Consider the following 23,487-nt stretch of genomic DNA (forward strand, 5'->3'; position numbering starts at 1 on the left):
AACCACATGATCAGGAAGCTGGCGGACCTGAGATTTAAACCTTGGCCTGTCTGACTTCAAATCCATGATTCTCTCCTTATTCATTCATCTACTGTATGCTGGGCCTGTGCCATGTGCTGTGGATATAGCCGTGAACTAAACAGATACTGCTCTCATGGAATTTACAGTCTAGGCATCAAGCAAATAAGAAGGCAATTGGATGTACACAATTACAAACTGAGGTGAGTACCATGAAGGAAGAATAGCATGATCAGAGGTTTTAACAGGGAAATTACCTGTAAGGATATAAAGAACTTCCAAACTGTTGATCATATAAAACAGGCATTTGACAGGCTACATGTCAGCAAAAGACGTCAGGAAATTTCGACTACCAAGAGTTGGATCTCAAGCATGGCCAGCTAGTGAGCCCTCTCAAGCCCTGCACAGACCCTGCTGAAGTAGAAATCTTCCTAAAAGCAACTGCTAACTCCTTAATATACTCACAATCCCAGCCACAGGCACCCCCACTTATGTATGTGCAGCACTGTACAGTTAGATAGGATCTTTCACAGAGTCATTCATTTGAACACCACAGCGGCTGTATGCAGAAGACAGGTAGGTTTTAATCTCCTCCCCGAGAGCTGAGGCAGTTGAGGCCCAGGCAGGTGAAGTGACTCAACTAAGGTCACCCAACTCGTAAGGCACTCAGATCTGCCATCCAGCTCTCACTGCAAGCACTTCTGGCCAGGAAATCACGAATCTCCAAGGAGACAGCGGCATGTCACCGAGCCTGGATAAAGTCACCCAGGAGTCCCATGAAGTTCCCGAGAACAACGATCAGGGACATTAAGCAGCTTGGGGAAGGTTTCTAGAATGCAGCTCCACCAGCCTAAGACCCAGGTACCTTGCCAACTTTCCCAGATTAGAACAGGTTCTCCTGGACTCGTTCCAAATGCCTCTAACAGAGAAAAGTATTTTTCCATCGCGAGCATTGCAGGCAGGTACCAGACTCCCGAAGGGGAAGGGCAGAGACTGCAACCCAGATTCCCAAACACACAAACTGTAGTTATCCTGACACCATGTAAACTGCCCTCGCTAAGCACCTACCACTGGGGACTGCATCCTGGGCAGCATGTCTCAATCAGGGCACCACTAACATTTGGGGCTGGGTATTTCTTTGCTGTGGGGGCTGCCCTTGCATTATAGGACCAACTAGATGCCAGTAACACCCACCACACCCCCAGTTGTGACAACCAACATGTCTCCAGACATTGCCAATGTCCCCTGAGGGACGAAGTCACCTGCGGTTGAGAGTCCCTGGCTGAAGGACTATGGAGAATGGAAAGCAGTCTACTCCCTCTCTCTCATCCTAACCAAGCCCAGCCCAGCCCATCCCACCTCACTGGACAGATCTCTGGTCACTGCCCATAGACTGTTTTTAATCAACATCACAATACTACTGTCTTCCAGCATGGGAGCAGCCTCTGCGCTGATGTGGCTGCAGGTAGGTCCCAGGGACAATTCACCACTGGAGCTTGCAAAAATAACTACAGTCGAACAATTCCTTGTTCCATTAATAAGCTGCTTCTGACCCTGTGAGCAAATTTTGTTCCCATTAATGTGAGCAGCTGGGTCTGCTTAAACTGGAAGCCCTGGGTGTTTCCTCTCAAATGACACGGCGCCTGGGCAAAGGCTTCCACTGCTGCTGGGAGGAGAGCAAACGAGGTGAATCAAATACCATTTACCCAAAGCTCCGCGCGACAACCAGGACATTCAAACATCCCAGCTTTTAACCACTGTGGACTTAGGAGACAGGGGAAAGTGACGAAGGGCATAAACAAGAGAGCTGAGTTAACAAGTTAATTAAACAGCTGAAACTTTACCCAAAAATCATGTCCTCGAGTGGAGGTGGAGACCCAAAGCTGGGTCCCAGAGCAGCTGGGGTGACTCACACGGTGTCAGGGACTTGGGTTCCAAACTCCCACCCCAAGGGCTGGGCTGTTGGCCCAGATGTGGAAATCAGCATGCGTTCCGATGCTGCAAAGCTAGAATCAAAGCAGGGAAGTCTTTCCGTCTTTCATTAGTCAGCTGCCTAACCACTTAATGACAGACTCCACTAAACTCACTACCATTTGGTAGTAAGTGTATTTTATTGCACTGCAATTCTTTGAAGACTAAGTATGAAACGCCTACCTGCTAACACCCAATGACTCACACTACTGGTAGTGTCTGGGCCACTTCTGCTCGTTGACTTATTAGCTCTACTGCTGCACTGAAATCTGATGACAGGTCTGTCTCCCTTGGTGACAGCAGGCTCCTTGAGGGTAGGATTAAGATCAAGTATAAGGCATGGTACATAAACTGAGCGTGAGACTCAGTTTATTTGTATAAGGGACAGACGGATGGTAAAGTCTTCTATCTCTGCATTCTTAGACTCAAGCCCATCTACACATTGTAGGAGGAGGGCACAGCCCAGGTCTTTTCTCCTTCTCCAAGGTTTAGCACACTGCTCAACAGGTTCCCAATAAACAATAACTGATTTCTTTGGACTCTTGAATCCAAAGAGACAAACTGAAGCCTTCTGATCACGGACCAGTGTACCCAAGGAAAGAGGTCAGAAATCCTTGCTACCTACCCAGCCTCATATGCATCTGAGTATGTTTAGTCTCTTTTAACTAGAAACAGTTTAAAGCAGGAAGTGAATACTTTCTCGGCTAGGCAGCAGATACAGAAGTGAGCAAGATTCATAGGGTGCCTTCCCACACACAATTCCCTGTCTGGAGGAAGAGAGAGCGATTAACAATTACACAAATAAGCGGCTACTATGCTCAGTGAGTCTCTTTAAGAAAAATTTATGTAGATGGTCCCAACCTTCAACTTCTTTGAGGAAAGTCATGATTTTCCTCCAAATGAATGACACACTTTCTTAAAAAAAATTTTAAGGACCAATTAAAAGCATCACAGATAAAATTCTCCTAAGTCTATGTCTATGTGTTCAAATGTGTAGAATGTGTGACTACCAAGGATAACCAAAGCTGACCTGAAAAACTCACTTTACAAAGCACTGGAATAAGTCACCCAGTGTTTGGGAGTCTAGAGATCCACGTGGAGCTAACAAGCAGGCCGAGAGCAGGCAATGGAACTCCTAAGAACCCCTGAAGTTTAAGAGGCCTTGACATGATACTGGGTCTTAAGAATTACAGATTGCCTGCCTGGGAAACTCTGTGTAAGTCAGCACATGCTCCAGGAAGGCTGGGAAGAAGGGAGGCCACAAAAAAACAAATTTCCTGACAACAAATCAGGAATATGAAGACCAAGAAAGGAGAACTGCCCTAAGGGAAAGATGAGAAAGAAATGAAGATATTATCAAGAAAAGATAAAGATGACAGAATTTGGATGGCATGGCCTGGTAAGGAAATACATGGGGATGTCTGAATCAACGTACATAGTTTGTTAGGGTTAATACAAATTTAAATCAAAATACCATGCCAGTTATGATTCAAAATAATGCTCCTGCCTCAATCTTGAAATGTTTATCTTTAACGTAACAGTTTCTGACGCCTTTAATTTAGACTCAGGTGGAAATGCAAATAGAGTCATCTCCTTAGTGTAACAAGGCAAAGACTCCCCAACAACCTGGACAAATCTCTGGGTGATGCTTGCTGCAGTGGGTTCCTTCTCACAACCTCGTGGCCACTGAGGACCAGAATGAGTTAACCTCTCCCAGCCTTGCCTTTTTGGGTGCAAACCTGAGATCCAGAGAGGAGAACTAGATCCCAGGTCCTCCGTCCTCCTCTTCCTAGTCCTAAAAGTATATCATCAGTAAAAAACCAACTTACCTAATCCCAAGCATTCACAGCCGTTTAGACAGCTGTCCCCCAGCTGCTCTTACCAACCACAAATTCGCTGCCACTCTCTCACCTGTCTGAGCAACCAGGTGTGTCCACCCACTCCAGACAGCAGTGACCTTTTCATTCTGAAAACAATGTGCTTCTATTTTCTGGGGCACAGGGAGGAAAGCAGCCTGGGAAGCCAGTTGCCCATGCTTGTTGCTTCCCCAAACATACAGCTCTCCTGCATCTTAAACAAACAGAAGGGGAACAAAAGAGGTGAGGGAACATTAGTCCAAAATGATAGAAAATAACCCAAGTCCGAAAAAAACAAAGTGGATAAAAGAAGTTGTTATTATTCTTATGCTACAATGTTAATTAGAGCAAAGCAAAATATAAAGTATAAAATGTATATATAGCATAATAATATATAAGATTTTTTAAATTCTATAAATAGGAAACAAGCCAAGTGTTCTTAGCAGTTTGTTAATGAATAGGAATGTGTGAGTTTTTTTCATCAATTCATTCAATAAATATTCATTCAACATCTACCATGTGCAAGACATGTTTCTCTATTTCTACACTTCTTAAAATAAATGATTGCATTACCTTTTGTTAGGAAAATATAAACTAATTTTTCAAAATAACAGGTTAAAAGCCCATTTAAAGCTTAAACTTTGTAAGATTTCACTACATGCCCTGTCCAGCAGACAATACAATGCTACCACATCTGTGTAGCACTTAAGCTCGTCTGAACTGCACAATAATCCTGTGATATAAGCAGGAATGAGAATGACTGACATTGTGATTTAATAGAAAGAGAGCAGATTCAGAGTCAAATGACTCTGGCTTCTATTCCTGGATTTGCTAACTAGCTATTGACCTTGGACAAATCACTTCCTCTTAAAGCCTTGGATTCACCAGCTGAAGACTGGAGGGGAAGGGCGGTTGGTCAAGAAGGGCAGACAATATAACTGATGACACTGGTAACAGGAGAGACCGGTGGGCTACTGCAACAAACCAGAGGGTACGTGCTTGTCCAAAACACATTCATGTTCAACAATTCTTTACCTGAAATTCAAACAACATGGGGCCATGGGCTACAATTTAGCTTCTGAATCTACAGGTTGTGACTCCTTCAATGATCTCTAAGTGTTTTCCCAACTGTGACTTTCCAAGGTTCTGCACTGTACAGTATAGCACACAGAACTGAACACTTGACATGTGGCTAGTCCAACCTGAGATGTGCTGAAGATCAGGAAAAAAAAAAACAAAACACAATGGACTGCAAAGACTTAGTGCAAAAAACCCCAAAAGAGTGTGACTCATTTACAATTTTCATACTGATTACACATTGAAATAATATTTTGGATATACAAGATTAAGTAAAACAAATTATTAAAATTAATTCACCTGTTTCTTTTTACTTTCTGCAACGCAGCTCACATTATATTTCTCCTAGACAGCATTCTTCTAGAAGATGAATTAACCAAGGCTCAGAGATGTTAAACGATGTTCAAGATTATATGGCTAGTAAGGGGTCCAGGGGGACTAGAAGCCAGGTTTTTTGCTTCTACTGCATTCTGAGACCTCCCAGTGAAGCTTTACAGTATAGACTCCCAGCGGAAGTCTAGTATATTCCCAAAAACTGATCAGAAGCGAAATAGTATCATTGAAGGATATGAGACCAAGATTCAGGGTTCAAGTCCCAGATCTGCTACTGGATCACTCTTTGATGCTGGACACATCATTTCACATTCTGGGTCTCCACTTCATCCAGTCTGAAATGAGGGACTGTTAATCAGTGGAGCCTTTTTGTCACCCAGGTGGCCCTGCAGCACTGACATTCTGAAGTTCTATAAACTGAATGTGGCGTACTTCATGCTTAGAGAGAGGGTATCCTCCCTGGGCCTCACCACGGCGTGCAAAGTATGTGGATCCCTTACAAGAGGGCAGGAAAGTCTCAGCCCATTGAGAGGATACTAAGCCCGCGTCTGTAAAAAGCCTTCGTTCATCTTAGTAAGTTTAAATCATCTTTTCCCAAAGACGAACTGCCTTCCACATACAGATCATTACACTGTCGCATCAGCAGGCAAAATTAAATTCTGCTGCAATGCCAAACAGTTACATAATCTACAGTAACTCCAGAGAGAAGGTCTAAAGAGCACTGAACAAAATCCAGTGTGTAGCAGCTTGAACTAGACCAGGAAAGAGGGATATTAATCCTAAAAGGTCCACACAAAAGCAGAAAAAGAAAGTAAAGAAACAATTCCCTTTAAAATAGCACCCAAAGTAATAAAGTATCTGGGAATAAATCTAACCAAGGAGGTGAAAGAATTATACACAGAAAACTATAAACCATTGATGAAGGAAATTAAAGAAGACTTTAAAAAATGGAAAGATATTCCATGCTCTTGGATTGGAAGAAATCAATATTGTTAAAATGGTCACACTGCCCAAGGCAATCTACAGATTTAATGCAACCCCTATCAAATTACCCAGGACATATTTCACAGAACTAGAACAAATCATAATAAAATTTATATGGAACCATCAAAGACCTAGAATTGCCAAAGCATTACTGAAGAGAAAGAAAGAGGCTGGAGGAATAACTCTCCCAGACTTCAGACAATACTATAGAGCTACAGTCATCAAGACAGCATGGTATTGGTACCAAATCCTGATGCTTTTTAATTCACTTTCAAAATATCAAAAACCAATTGACTTTGCGAATATACTTTAAAAAATCACTAAATTGTACACTTCAAAGGAGTGAATTTCATATGTGAATTACATCTCAATAAAAAAAATCAACACTATGTTTTTAAAAACCATAATAAAAGTGTTCTACAAATGAAACAATACATAACTTTACTAATTATAAGAATTTTTAAGAAATTGATGTCAGCAAGCAATCAGAAGAATCTCTAGATTTACATAATACCAGCCATTTCAAATTAATTAGAACAGAATAGAAACCTCTCTTAGTCTACTCTTATTCACAGAAAAGAATGCCTTCCCCCAGCCCGCACTGACCGTGGAGGATGAACTAAAAACTTCCTGCCCTTGGGCAACTTGTCCTCCCTCTATAAAAGGGGAGGTGAGGCCACATGCCCAGGGGAGTCCCTGAGAGCTAGCATTCATTTCAACTTAATCTGTTTAGCATATCCATATATCAACCTAATATGAGACATAGGTCAAAGCAGGTATTTCTTTCATTAGCCATTTTTAGTTCATTAAATACATTTATGAATTACAGAATTAAATAAATTCTGTAGTTCCAAATTTGTGGAGTATTTAAACTCTTGCATTACGACTCTTGTGTTCTGGAAACAGTAACAGCCCCTCAGTCGGACTGCATTACAAATCTGATGCTGAAGAATGCATGCCTCCTCTAATTCACAATGTGTCCATACCTCAATTTCCACATAAAACACTGAAAACACTGTGTATAAAAGTCATTTTCCTTTGCTTAAAAAATGTAATGCATTCAACACTAGATAAGAGGTCTTACCAAACTAAATCACAGCTGTCCAACAGCAGGGGTCAGGGCAATCTGGGCTTTGAAAAAGATAGCCTTTGGAAGGGATAACCTTCACTTTCAAGAAAATGCTGCATTGTCACTAGAAAGTTTATACTGTACTGGCTGGGTGTGCCAAGCAGATGGATAGCCAGACAGAGAGATACATACAGTGTGACAGAGAAAAAAAAAGACTAGACAGTGGGATAGATCAAAGAAATGGAGTAGAGAGATCAATTGGAGAAACATATAAAAATATACAATAGATTAGAAAAATACATACACAACTAGAGTTAGAGAAATAGGGAGACACAGGTTAGACAGGAAGACACAAAGATGGGAGATAAATAAAAATAGAGATAGTTAAATAAAATACAGTAGATAAATACAAGGAGCAAACAGGAAAACAGGTAAATAGAGCCAAGAGACATGGGTGGATAAAACAGATTAGTCTGAGATTAAAGAGCTAGAGAAAAGAGACAGGAAGAGAGCGTAGACAGTTGTATTAGACATCAAAACAGATGAGACAGATAACCATGTGTTCTACATAAATGTACTGTTGGTCATACGATTGACAATCATAGTTACCCTGAAAGGAAACTAGTCTCATCCCGATAGCACAGCTGAGAAAACAAACTAAGAGGAAAGGAAGTGACTTACATTTCACCCGAGTGTTTTAATGTATTATCGTATTTAATTCTCAAAACTGCCCACAAAGTATTTTACAGACAAGGAATTTGTCTCAGGAAGGTATGGTGACCTGTGTAAGATCATACCGGCAGCGGCATCCGAATTCTGACTCCAAAGCCCGTGCTCTTCCCTCTGTATCCCCTTGAACACCACTTGAGGCAGAAATACCCAGAGTTCTGAATGGCATGTTACCTACCTGTCAGTGAAGCTGAGTGATCTGAGCCAGCAAGAACACATATTGCTTGAGAATTCTCTAGGCCTATCAAAAAAAAATTATTTTGAAATCACATTTATGACAGAACCAACTGGGCAGAGAAAGGACATAGGCAGGGATCACCAGGGACCACCAGCGCCTGGGGAGAAACTCTCAGCCAGCACAGGAAGGTCTGAGTCAGCGGCACCAGCCAAGAAGACGGCTGGCAGGGAGACTGGTTATATCCAGGGGATTGAACAAATAAGTAAATATTTTGATGATTAAGGAGCTAGATTTCCCACTATTAAAAGGAAGAAAGGTACAGCTATGAAAAGGTGAAGGGCTAGAATTGACCATGTGATACTGGACTGAAATTGAAGTCAGTGTAACCTCGTGGTTTCTACTAGAGATAAACAGATGCAAGTGTACGTGTGTATAAGCACATGTGTGTACACATATGTGTCCACGGAGCAGGCCTAGAAGCAATGGCATCTCATATACTCAGCTGCTCTCATGTGCAGACACTGAGACACAAGCCCAGGCCTCCCACAAACACACAGGCAGAACTAGAATTTGAACCTGCCTCCTATCTCCAAATCCAGCACTTTCCCCATGTTAAATAATCTGCCTTCAATGTCAAGTTATAATCCCAGTCTACTCTGCTCAAAGCTGTGGTCACCTGGTCTGGCATGCAGAGAAATGTAGTCTTATTCTATAACTCTTTCTTTTGACAGTTCTGTTTAATTTACTACTGCCTTAATAAAATGTCCCTCATGCCTTCAAGTATCCTGTGGAATGAGAAAGGAACAAAGCAGATGTTTCTGCCACATTCACCAAAGAGGAAGCACTGGGCTCCTAGTGGCCAGGTCAGGAGAGGACGTCCAGGGTTCCAGCTCCAGAGCTGATGGCAATGAGGTAAACATGGGAGAATGAAATGAAAGACTTTGAGAGCAGGAAGCTGATATCTATTCTAACGTCTCACCAGAAAACTCCCCTAAATCATCTCTGAATCTAAGCTGTGCCCCAGGCAGCTCCCAATCAGGTCATTTAAATCAAATCAAATAAAAACATTTCTGATTCCTTTTAGTTACAGGTCTTGTGCTAAAACAGAAAGTAGACACAGTTCCCACCCTTAGAAAGCTCATACTCTTTGGCATGTGGGAAAACTTGGAAACAACTGATAACAGTACAATATGCTGTGCTGTCCAGGCACATAGAGAAAATGCAGTGGAGCTGAGAAGAGGGAAGAGTCTTTACTGAGAAAGCTGTATCTGAGGTATGCCTTGAAAAATTATCAGGGTTTTCCCCAGGGGAGCAGGAAGAGAACGGCATCTCAGGCAGGTAACAGTCTGCCCACAGGCACAGATGAAGAGAATGCAGGATATGCCCAGGGAGCAGTGAATAATACCTTGGTGAAGCAGGAAAATGTTTGAGAAGAATGGATTATAAATTACAAATGCTTTCAGTGTCATGTGAAGTGGACTGTCTGTCCTGTGTCCGGTAGCTCCTTCTCCTTCTCAAAAGTAACCTCCCCAACTCAACCCATGGGCTTCAGGGAGGCTAACCTCACCTCCAGTGAAGGGGAGTGCCCCTAGGACTTAAGAACATCAAAATGGTCCCAGCATCTTCTAAGTCACTCCCACTGCAGCTCACCCTTCTCTTCTCTTTCCCCCTTCCTCCAACCCTCAAAAATTCTTCCCTTGTTCTGAGCTAGAGGAGAATAGAGGTTTCCTTACAGGTTTTTCCTACAGCCAACCCTCCATCAACTGGGTCACAAAGTAAGAGAGCAAGAAAGGAAGAGGAGGAGAAGGAGGTGGAGACATGGTGCTTCATGGTGCTATGTACCCAGAGAGAAAGGCCCACGAAGAGAGTGGAGGGCAGAGGGAGGGAGAGAGAGACAAAGTCCTAGAGACTAATTTACTAACAAAAGACCAACCCACAGACCTGTGGGCAGGACCTTCCTACCTACTCTTCCTGTGCCCATGAGAGAGCCTTCCCCAGGGGAATGCTCCTGCCCTCTCTCCATCCTCACCCACTCCTGCTTTCCTTTTGGGAGAGGGAGCTGGGCAGGCGAGGTGCAGCCCTTCTGGGCTCTCCCTCTGGGGTGCACCTGCCTGCAGAGAGGGGGCCTCCTCTGTGCTCTGAGTGCTCTAAGCAGGGACCTTAGCAGAGCCGACTGCATGCAGCTGCTCCAGTGCCTGGGGGCTAAGCTCAACGTGGGATTCAGAACTTAAGAGACCCACTATTGCTGCACATTATCTCCAAACACCTAAGTCACCTCTTCCAATCTAACATTTAACAGTTCTAGAGCTACCATTTTGATTTCTACCTACCTGACTTGCATCTATCTCTCAGTGGGTCTCAAATTCTGACAGCAAAGAGGGGTATTTTTACTGGGCCCACAAAAATTCCAGCAAAGAGACCAACCAATAGAGAGAATTAAGACAGAGAGACGAAAAAGTAGAAAAGCAAAACTCCATTTACCCATTTTCTGCATGTCTGTGTCTTCACTTCCAGACAAAGAATCAATATAGGACTCAGAAGAAATGAGGGCCTTACCTGTCACTCTGTTCGGTTCCTTTGCTGTCAAAAACAGCGGGAGAGTCTGCCCAGGGCACAACCGCCGTCCAGACGATGCCAAACCAGTTCCCCACTGGTACACAAGGCCACTAGCTTCCCAGTGGAACAGAACAGAAAAAAGAGAAATTGCTTATCCAGATTAAGATCAGATTTGTCTTTGAACCCCACTGCCATGGGAGAGTCCCAATTCATGCTCAGTTAACACGCACATTATGGAAAAACTTAATGCTTTTAGGGGCCCTGTGGCTGGTCATCGGGATTACCACCAAGCCGATCCCAAGCCCAATCTTCAGGGCAATCGAAGACCATCAAAGAAAATTCAACATAGTAAAGCTCCCTCCAGAAGGTCCTAGGACACTCTGCCAGAGTCAAATTACTGGAATGACACCTTGTTCATGACTAATCTGAAAGGACAGCTCAGACTCCAGACCAAGCAGAAAAGAACCTTAAAGTTTATCACATCCATTCCTCACATTTACTAGCTCAGAAAATTGAGGCCCTGAAGAGAGGATGTGATTTGTCTAAGGTCACACAGGGAGCTAGTAGCAGAGAAAACACCAGGATTCAACTCTCCTTCACCTAATGTAGTGCCTTTTCTCCTACAGAAAGATAAATTCAAAGATTCCTAATTGCCAAATAAAGACATATTTATGACTGCAAGATAGCTTCTTCAAAGCCACTGCTGCTCTGGAATAGCCTTTTATTTCCACATCCACTGAATGAACCCATATTCTGAACCTCATACAGATGGGCAGATGAAATTTTGTATCTGGTCTACAGTCAGATGTCTGTAACTAGGATCCATGACCCAACAGCAACATCAAGGTACTGCTCCTCCAGAAGTATCCCATAACCAATGGTCCTTTAGGCTGCAAACACACAAGCCTGCTTTGTGAGATGTCAGTGATGAGGTCTGAGCACAATGTGAGGAAAACACAGTGTCGAAATAACACACAACTTACCATCTCTTCATCAAATAAATTGCAAGAGAATAAAAAAAAGAGAGGAAAGAGAACACACAAATTCAAAGAGACTTGAGATGTCTGATAAAGGATTGATACTTAGAATATATAGTGAACTCCTAAAACTCAACAATAACAAAAACCTGATTCAAAAATGAGCAAAGGATTGAATAGACTTTTCTCCAAAGAAAATATACAATTGGCCAAGAAACACATGAAAAGATTCTCAACATCACTAATCATTAGGGAAATAAAAATCAAAACTACAATGAGACACCACTTTACACTCATTAGGGTGGCTACTATTAAAAAAAAAAAAGAAGAACAAGGCAAGGATGGCAAGGATGTGAAGAAATCTGGAAACCTTGTTCATTACTGGTGGGAATGTAAATGGTATAGCCATTAAGGAAAACAGTATGGTGATTCCCCCTAAAATTAAAAATAGAATTACTATATGATCCAACAATTCTACTTCTGGGTATATATCCCAAAGAATTGAAAGCAAGATCTCTAAGTGATATTTGTACACTCATATTCATAGCAGTATTATTCACAATAGCTAAAATTTGGACACAACCCAAGTATCCATCAACAGATGAACAGGTAAGCAAAATGTGGTAATACATACAGTGGAATATTATTAGGTCTTATTATTAAGTCTTAAAAAGGAAGGAAATTCTGACATTTGCTACAACATGAACACACCTTGAGAATGTTACGTGAAGTGAAATAAGCCACAAAAAGACAAAGACTGTATAATTCCACTTATATGAGGTACCTGTATGAGTGGTCAAAATCATGGAGACAGAAAGTAGAACAGCGGTTGCCAGGGGCTGGGGAGAATGGGGAATGGGGGGTTATTGTTTAATGGATATAGAATTTCAGTTTTGCAAGACGAAAAATGTTCTGGAAATGGATTGTGGTAATAGTTGCATAATAATGTGAATATACTTAATCCCATACAACCGTACACTTGAAAATGATTAAGGTGATAAATTTTGTTATGTGTATTTTATCTCAAAAAAAACCTAAAGGGAACAAAAAAATATTTTAAAAGAGAGAGACTTGAGATACCTATCAATCAATTGCAATGTGTAGACCTAATTCAGATCTGGATTCAAACAAACTGTAAAAAAAAAAATTTGAGACAATCAGGGAAATTTAAATCCTGCTGCATATTTGATCAAATTACAGAATTATTATTAATTTTTTGTAGGTATGATGATGCTATTTTTGGTAATGTTTTCACAAAGAGTCCTCATCTTTCAGAGATGCGGGCAGAAATTTTTACACATTAAATGAGGGGAGGGAGGACTTACAATTAAATTAATCAAACACGTAATGGAAAATGTGCTGCTTTGTAACTGGACAAAAATGTACACATAAGACTAGCAATCACAGAATGTTGGTGGGAAAGGGGCAAGTAAACCAATGATAGGCAATTCTCTGGCTCTGCTCATTTCTAAAAGGAGCTGCTTATAAAAGTATAATCACTACCATACAACTCGGTAATCACACTCCTGGGCATTTATCCTGGAGACATGAAAATTTATGTTCTCGTAAAAGCTTGTCCACAAATGTTTACAGCTTCATTTTTAATAGCTAAAAACCAGAAACAACCAAATGTCCCTCAATGGGTGACTGGTTAAACAAAGTGTGGTTGTTATAGACTGAATTGTGTCCTCCATAAATTCATATACCAAAGACCTAAACTCCAATGTAACTGTATTTGGAGACAGGGCCTATAGGAAGTGATAAAAGTTAAATGGGTCATAAGAGTGACACCTTAATCTGATACAGCTGGTGCCCTTTTAAAAAGAGGAAGAGACACCAGAGATTTCTCTTTCTCTCTCCACTCGTGCATGGAGAAAAATCCATGTGAAGAGAGAGCAAGAAGGCAGCATCTAAAAGCCAGGAAGAAAAGCCTCACTAGAAACCAGCCCTTATGGCACCTTGATCTTGGACTTCCAGCCTCCATAACTATGAGAAAATAAATTCCTGTTGTTTAAGCCACTCAATCTGCAGTATGTTGTTATGGCAGCCCTGGTAACTTAATACAGTGGTTCATCTATATCATGGAATATTACTTAGCAATAATAAGGAACAAATTATTGATACTCACAACTTGGATGAACCTCTAGGGAATCATGCTGAGCAAAAAAGCCAAACCCAAAAGGCTATTAACTGTCTGATACCACTTACACATCATTCTTGAATAACACCATTCTTGTTGGAGAACAGAAGAGTGGCTGCCAGGAGCTAAGAGGAGGGTGTGGCTATAAAAGAGCAGTAAGTGGGATCCTTGTGATGGAACTGATCTGAATCTTGACTGTATCAAGACACCCTGGTTGTGCTATTCCACTATAGTTTCACAATATGTTACCGTGGGAAGAAACTGGACAAAGAGTGTGTGAGATCTATTTCATTTCTTACAACTGCATGTGAATCTACAATGACTTCAAAACGAAAAGTTTCATTTTTTTAAAAAGTGTAATCAGTACTAAGCACCAGGCTGACACACTCTCCCTCACCTCCGTTCCTCTCCCCATTCCATGACTGGACTCACCAACACTTGAGCCTCAGCTGCCATGGCCGGTCAGGGCTATCCTCCAGCCCAAAGGAGTGGGAGCAGAAAGCAGAAAAATGAGCAAGGGAGAGAAAAAGGGTCACTGCCCTCCTACACGCCACTGCCTCCTCCACTTTCCACCCTCAACCTCACACACACTGTCAGCTCTATACTCATCACCCTCTCATGGTCCCAGAGACAAGCTCACTTGAAGCTGTTATATGGATAAACATTAAAATCCAAAAGAAAAGCAGTACAGTTCACGGCAAAGGACGTGGGCCTTGGAACCCCGCCCATCCTGGACTCTGATCCCAGCTCTACCTTTTAGTGCTTTACTCCCTGTGTAACCTCAGACAAACGCTGTAGCCTCTCTGGACCTCAGTTTCTTCATATGTAAGGGGTAAAAACTACTATGTATAAAATAAATAAGCTATAAGGATATACTGCACAGAGAATACGGCCAACATTGTATAATAACTATAAATGGAGTATAGTCTTTAAAAATCGTGAATCACTATCTTGTACACCTGAAACTCAGTAATATTGTAAATCAACTATATCTCAATTTCTAAAAAATTTAACTGGCATCACTGTGTGGCTATGAAGATTAAATGAGGTATTAGTTAAATCAAGAGACCCTAGCACCTTGCCAAGAACATAATAAAGAGCTAGACAATTTAATTTCCTTCCTCTCCAACTGCTAAAAGCTTTCCCACTACCTCTGCCTATGTCCCCTCCTTTCAATCAGCACTGCAGCACAGCAGGACACCCTGGATTACTCCGTAGAGTTTATTTCTTCCAAAGCTCATGTCTCCTTATTATATGCCTATTAAGAAAATAAAAGCAAAATGATCACCTGTTGCAGCTAACGCATGCCTCAGTCCAGCAGCAATACTAACAACCGTCTCTCTCAGGAGCTGTCAAAACAAAGAAAAGGATGGGGATCTCAGGATTAGTCATCTACAAAATTTTATGTAATTTATGCCCAAATACAATGCAGCATGGCCCTCACTATATGTCTGCCTGGTTTGGAGCTCCCAATCCCCAACATTTCCACTCATAAATGCCTCTATATGTAAACCTAAAAGAAAAAATCTTTTAAAAATACCATATCACAACACTTCTCAGGGCTGAGAGGCACCGGCAAGGTCATCCAGTCCAGGAGTTGGCAAAGGTTTTCTGTAAAGGGCTGGATAGTAAATATTTTAGACTTTGCAGGCCACGTGGTTTCTGTCACACTACTTTACTCTGCCATTGTAACATAAAAGCAGCCAGACACAATAAATAAATGAATGGGTGTGGCTGTGTTCCAATAAAACTTTATTCACCAAGGGTCAGTTTGCTGACCTCTGATCTAGTCCAGTCCCCATCCAATGCTAGAAACCCCTCTACAACACCCTACCAAGTGGTCATCCAACCCCTGCCAAACACCTACTCCCAGTGACACAGGCTTATCACCTCCCCAGGTGCCTGCTCATCTTTCCATGATTCCATCCATTTCCTCAGCTGAAACCAAACCTATCTGCCTATTGCTTCTGACAAGGCTTTCCAAATATTTTAAGACAGTTGTCACGTCCTCACTAAGACATCTTGTGGTGGTTTTAAAAATAGGTCCCCAACCTAGAGATTATCATATTAAGTGAAGTAAGTCAGACAGAGAAAGACAAATATCACATGATACCACTTACACGTAGAATCTAGAAAAAGACACAAATTTTATTTACAAACCAGAAATAGACTCACGGACATAGAAAACAAACTATGGTTACCAAAAGGGAAATCAGGGGGAGGGATAAATTAGGAGTTTGGGATTAACAGACATACACATAAAATGGATAAACAATAAGGAGCTACTGTATAGCACAGGGAACTACATTCAATTTCTTATAATAAGCTATAATGCAAAAGAATCTGAAAATATATGTGGGTGTGTGTATCTATGTATGTATATGTATAACTGAATCACTTTGCTGTATACCTGAAACTAACATTGTAAATCAACTACACTTAAATAGAAAATTTTTTTTAAAAATATGTCCCCAAATTCTTTAAGACTCCTCCTTTGAGGTGTGCAAATTAATTCCCCTCCCTTTGACTGTGGGCTGAACTTAGTGACTTGTTTCTAATAGGATAACAAATTGATGAGTGGCTCAGAGACTAGGTAATAAAAGGCACTGAAGCTTCATGCTTGACCAGCCTGCATCTCTTTCTTTCTCTCTCTCTCTCTCTCTCATCACTCTTGGGAGAAGCCAGATGCCACATCTGAACAGTCCTACTGAGAGGCCCATATGGTAAGGAACTGAAGCCTCTGCTCGTGAGAGAGCGTGGAAGTGGAGCCTTCAGCTCAGCTGAGCCTCCAGCAGACCTCACGCAGCCGCAGCTGACATCTTAACTGCAGCCTCATGGGAGACCAGCTAAAATGTTCCCAGATTCCTGACCCTTCAAAATCGTGAGATAATAAACGTCTCTTGTTTTAAGCTGCAACATCCCAGATGCTAAATTTTAGGGTAATGTATTACACAGCAGTAGATAACTAATACATATTTCTTCTTTAGGCCAAACATTCCCAGTTCCAGCTGCCATTGCCTGGTTTCAAATTTCCTCCTCCTCTTGGTTTCTCTCCTCTCTGCTCTGGTTACTCAGTCTCTCTCTTAAAAAGGGACTATAAGGGGAGGTTATAGGTCAGTGGTAAAGGGCATGCTTAGCCTACACGAGGTCTTGGGCTCAATCCCCAGTACTTCCATTAATAAATAAATAAATATACAGACACATAAATAAATAAACAAACCTAATTAACTCCCCCACCAAAAAAAAAACTTTTTTTTAAATAAATAAATAAAGGGACTATATACACATCAATCTCAGCTCCTATGGGACTTTACCACATTTGTTTATTTACAGGCCCACAGTGTGTTTCTAAACTTTAGAGTCCTCAAGGACAGAGTGTGAGTCTTATTTACCTCAGTGTCCAGGGCCTAAGAACCAAACCCACACCAGGACACAACATCCCAGACGCAGTGTGACCAGCACTAGGAAGGACAGAACCCTGGCCTCCCTTCTTCTGGAGACCATCTTCCTATTATTTCAGCCCACAATCACATTAGCTTTCAGGAAGATCAAATCTTACTGCTAATACGATTTGAATATACTACCCTTCAAATTTTTTCTTTTAATACTTTTTTTCTTTTCAAAACTAACTGAAGGGCTTTACATGTGGACTCAGTCTCTCAACACAACGTGCTTCCATTCCTTCCTCTCCGTCTCCACTGCGGCTGCTTTAGTTTGGGGCAGGATTGTCTCTTACCTGGATTATTAGCAACAGCTTCCTGAGTAATCTTCCTTCAGTCCATCCTCCAAGCTACCTCACCTGGCCCCTCTCTAACACACTGAACTTATCGTCTGCCCAACCCCCCCCGCCTGCCCAACCCCCACTGGCACCTCAACCACTTCCTTATATTCCAATCATACTAAACTGCTTGCAGTATCCCAAACCTTCTGTTTTATGCTTCTATACCTTAGCTTATTTAGTTCCTTCCGTTTATAATGGGCTTCTTTTGTACCTACGCTGCACATCCTCCGACCCCAAACCTGGTAAATACCTATGCAACTTTGAAGATTCAGCGTAAGTCTGTTCTCACCCTACCTTCCCCTAGAGAGAATTCAGTACTCCCCGCTTTGGGGCTATCCATGCAGCTATCATAGTTCTAACATGGTAATGAATGTAGGTGTTTCTGTCTCTAACACGTGTTAGTAAACTACAAAGCCCTCAAATGCTAGGACTGGGTCTTACTTAACCTTTGTTCCCCCTGCCTAAACAACTTATACCCAATAGTTGCTATTAAATAAATGAATGCATTTCTATTATATTTCACCATGGCACATTCTTCCCATTGTTCTATAGGATACAGCCTCTCAAAACACAGCCTTCTATTGTTCTATAGGATACAACCTTCTGATTCTGTCATCCAACATATTTTAACTGTTGTTCCTCCCTCTCATTAATCATGTGACTTAAGCTAAATTAATTATAACTTAAATGTAGGTTCTTAAAAGCCATCTATTTGCAACTGGAAGCCTTAACACTCCCCACAACAGGGACTACAGAATCTAGGTTTCCATGTACACCACGTCTGATAGACTGAATGTTCGTGTTCTCCTCAAATTCATATGTTGAGACCTAATCCCAACATGATAGTATTTTAAAGTGGGGCCCCTGGAAGGTGATTAGGCCCTTATAAATGGGATTAATGCCCTTATAAATGACACCCCAGAGAACGCCTTTGATATTTAAAGACTCATCAAAAAGACAGTTGTCCATGAACCATAAACTGAGCCCTCACTAAATGCCAAACTTGCCAGTGCCATGATTTTGGACTTTCTAGCCTCTGGAGCTATGAAAATTAAATGTTTGTTGTTTAAGCCACCCAGTATATGGTATTTTTGTTAGAACAGCCCAATGGGACTAAAACACAATGGAAACCATGACCCCAAATAATATCCCACAATACCAGCAACCAGAATTCAGCAAGAAGACAGGAGCAGAGCCAAGCTCTTTGCAGTGAAAACAGATCTCCCCCACTGTTACTCACAGTTTAAGGAAATTAGATACAAGTAGAGCAGCTTAGGTGGTGAAACTCATTTTAGATTCCAGCATAATCTCTCTAAAAATTCACTTACAATATCATCTTCACATAAATGTGTACATTTTAAGCCTGATACAGCGAAAAGAGCTCTGAACTAAAACCAGGAGTTCTACCTAACACTTGTGCTGTCCAATATGGTAGCCTCTAACTCCACATAGCTATTGAATACTTGAAATGTGACTAGACTGAACTGAGATGTACTCGAAATAAAAAAAGAAACACCAGAAAAAGACCTAGAATAAAATAAAGAATAGAAAATATCTCATTAATAAAGGTTTATATTGATGACATATAAAATGAAAGGGTAATAGTTTGGATACATTACTTTAAAAGTTATTAAAATTAGTTTTACCTACACATCATGACCTGGATGAAACTTGAAAACGTGAAGTGAAAGAAGTCAGACACAAAAGGCTACATACTGTATGATTCCATTTATAAGGAATGCCCAGAATAGGCAAATGCATAGAGACAGATTAGCAGTCACCAGGGGCTGGTGGCAGGGGAAAATGGGAATTGACTGCTATCAGGTATGCAGTTTCTTTTGTGATGATGAAAATTTTCTAAAATTAAATGATGGTGGGGACTGCACATCTCTGGGAATACACTAAAAACCCACTGAACTATACATTCTTAAGGGGTAAATTTTGATGTTATATGAATTATACCTCAATAAAGCTGTTCTTTTAGAAATAAATTTCATCTATTTCTTTTAGTTTTTTAAGTGGTGCTCTGAGAAAAAATTTTAAAACACACACATGGCTCACATTATGTTTCCACTGAAGAGCACTGGCCTATGCCTTTTGCCTAGCTAGTGGTTTTAATTTAAGCAAGTCACTTCCAACTGGACCTGTTTCTAACAGTTCCCACTATTACTAATTTTAGAATTGTAAAATGTCATTCATGGCATTATAAGATATATTACTTTTATTGCTTCATTCCACAAAAAAATTATAACATGAAAAAAAATTACAAGGTGTATGAGAACTAACAGGTTTTTCACTTACAACATCCATCCCTTCTACTTAATTTTTCCCAGGAGAACCTGAGTTTTTCAACATAAATTCTAACTACTTCATGCGTTTTCAGGGGCCCAGTCAGTCTTATAGCCCAGGGAGGGGTAACTGTGACTGACCCCTTGGAGACCCTTTAACAGGACACAGGCAAGCTCAAAACTAGGTGCCGTCCTTACCTCAACGGCCTGGGGAAACACACACCTCCGAGGCCCGTGAGAAACTCCTAATTGGCCAAAGGAGTTGGATCCACATGACAGAACTTGACCATTTTCTGCAAAATACAAATGCTTGAATCACAAATCTAGGAAGTGCCCATCCACAGATGACTGGATAAAGAAGTTGTGGTATATTTATACAATGAAATACTACTCAGTGATAAACAAAAAAAGAATAAAATAATGCCATTTGCAGCAACATGGATGGACTTGGAGACCATCATTCTAAGTGAAGTAAGCCAGAAAGAGAAAGAAAAAATACCAAATAATATCATTCATATGTGGAATCTAAAAGAAAAAGAAGAAAGAAGACACTAATGAACACATCCACAAAACAGAAACAGACTCGCAGACGTAGTAAACAATTTTATGGTTACCAGGGGAAAGGGGGTGGGAAGGGATAAATTTGGGAGTTTGAGATTTGCAAAGGTTAACCACTATATATAAAAATAGATAAAAAACAAATTACTTCTGTGTAGCACTGGGAACTATATTCAATATCATGTAATACCTTTACTGAAAAAGAATATAAAAATGAATATATGTATGTATATGCATGACTGGGACATTGTGCTGTACACCGGAAATTGACACATTGTAACTGACTGTACTTTAATTAAAAAAAAAATCTAAGAAGTAAGACATGTGCAACCAATGGGTAAATGCTGAAGGATGAGAAGAGCAAAGGGAATGAGAGGAGCGAGTAGGGTCCTGTGCTTCAGCACATTCAATCCATAGTCCCTGCTTCTATTCCTCTAGGGATAAAAGCCCTGGGCACTGGGCTGAGCATTCTACACACACTGCCCACTACACTACCTAACTAATGACAGATTAGCTGTGTAGAGCACTTAGCCCAGTGCCTGGTGTTGTGATGGAAAGATACTTATCCCCCACTTTTCATATTTCCATGGGATGGGATTTCCATTAGTCTGGTACTCCAGGCCATTCTCCCTGCCCTTCCCCATTCTCACTGCTTTCTAGGGGAAGAGGAGTCACCCAACCGATTAGTGCATTTGGGAAAAGGAACAGGACATGTATAGCTTGGCATCTTCCTCTCAGGCACTCTGGGCTGACACACAGTAAGGGTTTCCCCTGGTGGGGAGCCCTAGAGATTTGTGGGTAGGTTGGGAACAGAGGAATGTTAGCGGAACCACTTAGACTGACAATTAACCATGTCCTTCAGCTTAACTTGTATCAGTAAAAAGCTGATAATTTGATCTCCAACTATGTGACCATTCGGTGCCTGTTTCATAGTTGGTCCCAAATGTGGGCAGGAAACAGCGTTATCTACTGAGTCCCCACAACTCGATGCAGGCTCACACTAGGTACTTAATACATGACAGCTATTGTTTAGATTCTAATAATTAGTATCAAATTCAACACACATGATGGAACCCCTCAGCAGAAGGGATACGGTGACACGCGAGCAGGATTTTAAAGGCAGGATAAGAGTTCATCAGCTAGACAAGAGGGTCTGCTCCAGGCAGAGAACAACACATACTGTTCGGTACCACTAGAAAGCAAAGTACGGGGAATGTGGACAATAAAAGACAAAGCAAAAACAGGGATGGGTAGGGAACAGTAATTGAAGGCTGTGTACTAAAAAGCTTGGGATAGGAGCTGTGTCCGTGAGAATTCACAAAGGTTTGGGGCAGGTGACATGGTCAGAGGATGCCCTTGCCAGAGGACTGTGACAAAGAGGGAGAACTAGAGATAGTCCAATCCAGAATGGCAAGCTAGATCAGCTAGTCAGAACTAGAGATAGTCCTTTCAATCCAGAATGGCAAGCTAGACCAGGCAAAGCTGAAGAGAGAAGTCAAAACAGCTTCCAGGGAAAAGTCAGCTGTTTCCAAGAGGATTATCCTATTAACCCGCTGCCCACATCCCTGCGCACCCTATTCTGCTCTCTGGCTTCACAGAGCCTGGACAGTTCTGCCCAACCATATTTACTCTAAAAGAAAAAAAAATCTCTCATTGAGAAAAGCTGCCATTACTGTCATGGCAACTTCTGATTTCCTCATACATTCTCACCATGTTCCCCCATGAGGAACCCTTATCCAGCCCTACCAGCCATTCTGCCCAGGCACACAGCTATCTATCAGGAACTTCTGGGATGGCAAGTGGCCACCGAAAGTGATCTACTCCATTCCTCAGTCTCTGGCAAAAGCCTTCCAGCCCAGTCTTCTTTACTGGTTGTTGTTGTCGCTATTGTTTTAATTTAGGGGGGAGGTAATTAGGTTTATTTATTTATTTACTTTTTTTTAACTTTTTTTTATTGAGTTATAGTCATTTTACAATGTTGTGTCAAATTCCAGTGTAGAGCACAACTTTTCAGTTATACATGAACATATATATATTCATTGTCACATATTTTTTCGCTGTGAGTTACCATAAGATCTTGTATATATTTCCCTGTGCTATACAGTAAAATCTTGTTTATCTATTCTACATTTTGAAATCCCAGTCTGTCACTTCCCACCCCCCTATTTATTTACTTTTTGATGGAGGTCCTGGGCATTGAACCCAGGACTTTGTGCGTGCTAGGCACAGTCCCTACCACTGACCTATATCCTCCCCGGCTCCTTTACTGTTAAATCTCTCCTTGCAAAATGCACCCTGCAACTTCCCATGACAACCAGAGAGAACATCTGTGTTTTTAAACACAAAAAGGATTTCATTTAATCAGTGCCCCCACCATCAAGCCCTTCTCACCCAAAGTCTTTTCGACGATAAAGATTTACCTAGGAGTGAACTCACCCATAAGTATAATGGTAAAATCCCAGCCACAGGCCACCTGTTGGACGGGACAGCCAAGGAGGGATTTGCAGGGGGTAAAATACAGGACATCCTCTGTGTGACCGAGCCCCAGTTGCCCATCTTTGTTCAGGCCACAAACAAAAAGGTCCCCTTCATCTGTAAAATATAAAGGTTTCAGCACTAGTGTACACAGGGGAAATTACCACTGCCGAAACGAACAAAAGGAGTTAATTAATTATTTGGAGTCACAGACCCAATAACTTTCTTTCCACCCAAGTTAGTAAGCTATGCATGTTAATATGTTCTGGACCCAACGGCATAGAGCCAAGGGGCTCCAATCTAATATCTAAATGGAAACTCTAAGTCCTACAGCAGTGGCCAATCATCAAACTAAGCATCTTCTACAACAATAAAAGCCAACATTTATTAGGGATGTAGAATGTGCCAGGTACTGTCCCAAGAGCCTCGTGTGTGAGGCTGACTTATCCTTTAGGTACAGTGCCTAGGGCTCACAAAAATGTTTTAATTTAAAATAA

At 41.4% G+C, this 23,487-nt stretch overlaps 1 protein-coding gene across 4 annotated transcripts in view; it reads right to left on the reverse strand.

Moving 5' to 3' along the window:
- The window catches only part of SERGEF (secretion regulating guanine nucleotide exchange factor), a 202,368-nt gene that overhangs the window by 174,117 nt on the left and 4,764 nt on the right, over nucleotides 1–23,487 (reverse strand). For 3 of the 4 annotated variants that reach the window (XM_072969632.1, XM_072969633.1, XM_072969636.1), the window contains exons 3-8: nucleotides 22,952–23,107; nucleotides 20,156–20,250; nucleotides 15,177–15,237; nucleotides 10,772–10,885; nucleotides 8,216–8,278; nucleotides 3,901–4,059 (exon numbers count right to left, since the gene is read on the reverse strand). In XM_072969632.1, coding sequence (XP_072825733.1) covers nucleotides 3,901–4,059; nucleotides 8,216–8,278; nucleotides 10,772–10,885; nucleotides 15,177–15,237; nucleotides 20,156–20,250; nucleotides 22,952–23,107 — 648 coding nt within the window. The remainder of the gene's footprint in view (nucleotides 1–3,900; nucleotides 4,060–8,215; nucleotides 8,279–10,771; nucleotides 10,886–15,176; nucleotides 15,238–20,155; nucleotides 20,251–22,951; nucleotides 23,108–23,487) is intronic. The other variant, XM_072969634.1, reaches the window with a different exon arrangement.

Source organism: Vicugna pacos, chromosome 10 (genome assembly GCF_048564905.1).
Source record: "Vicugna pacos chromosome 10, VicPac4, whole genome shotgun sequence".
Taxonomy (NCBI): domain Eukaryota; kingdom Metazoa; phylum Chordata; class Mammalia; order Artiodactyla; family Camelidae; genus Vicugna; species Vicugna pacos.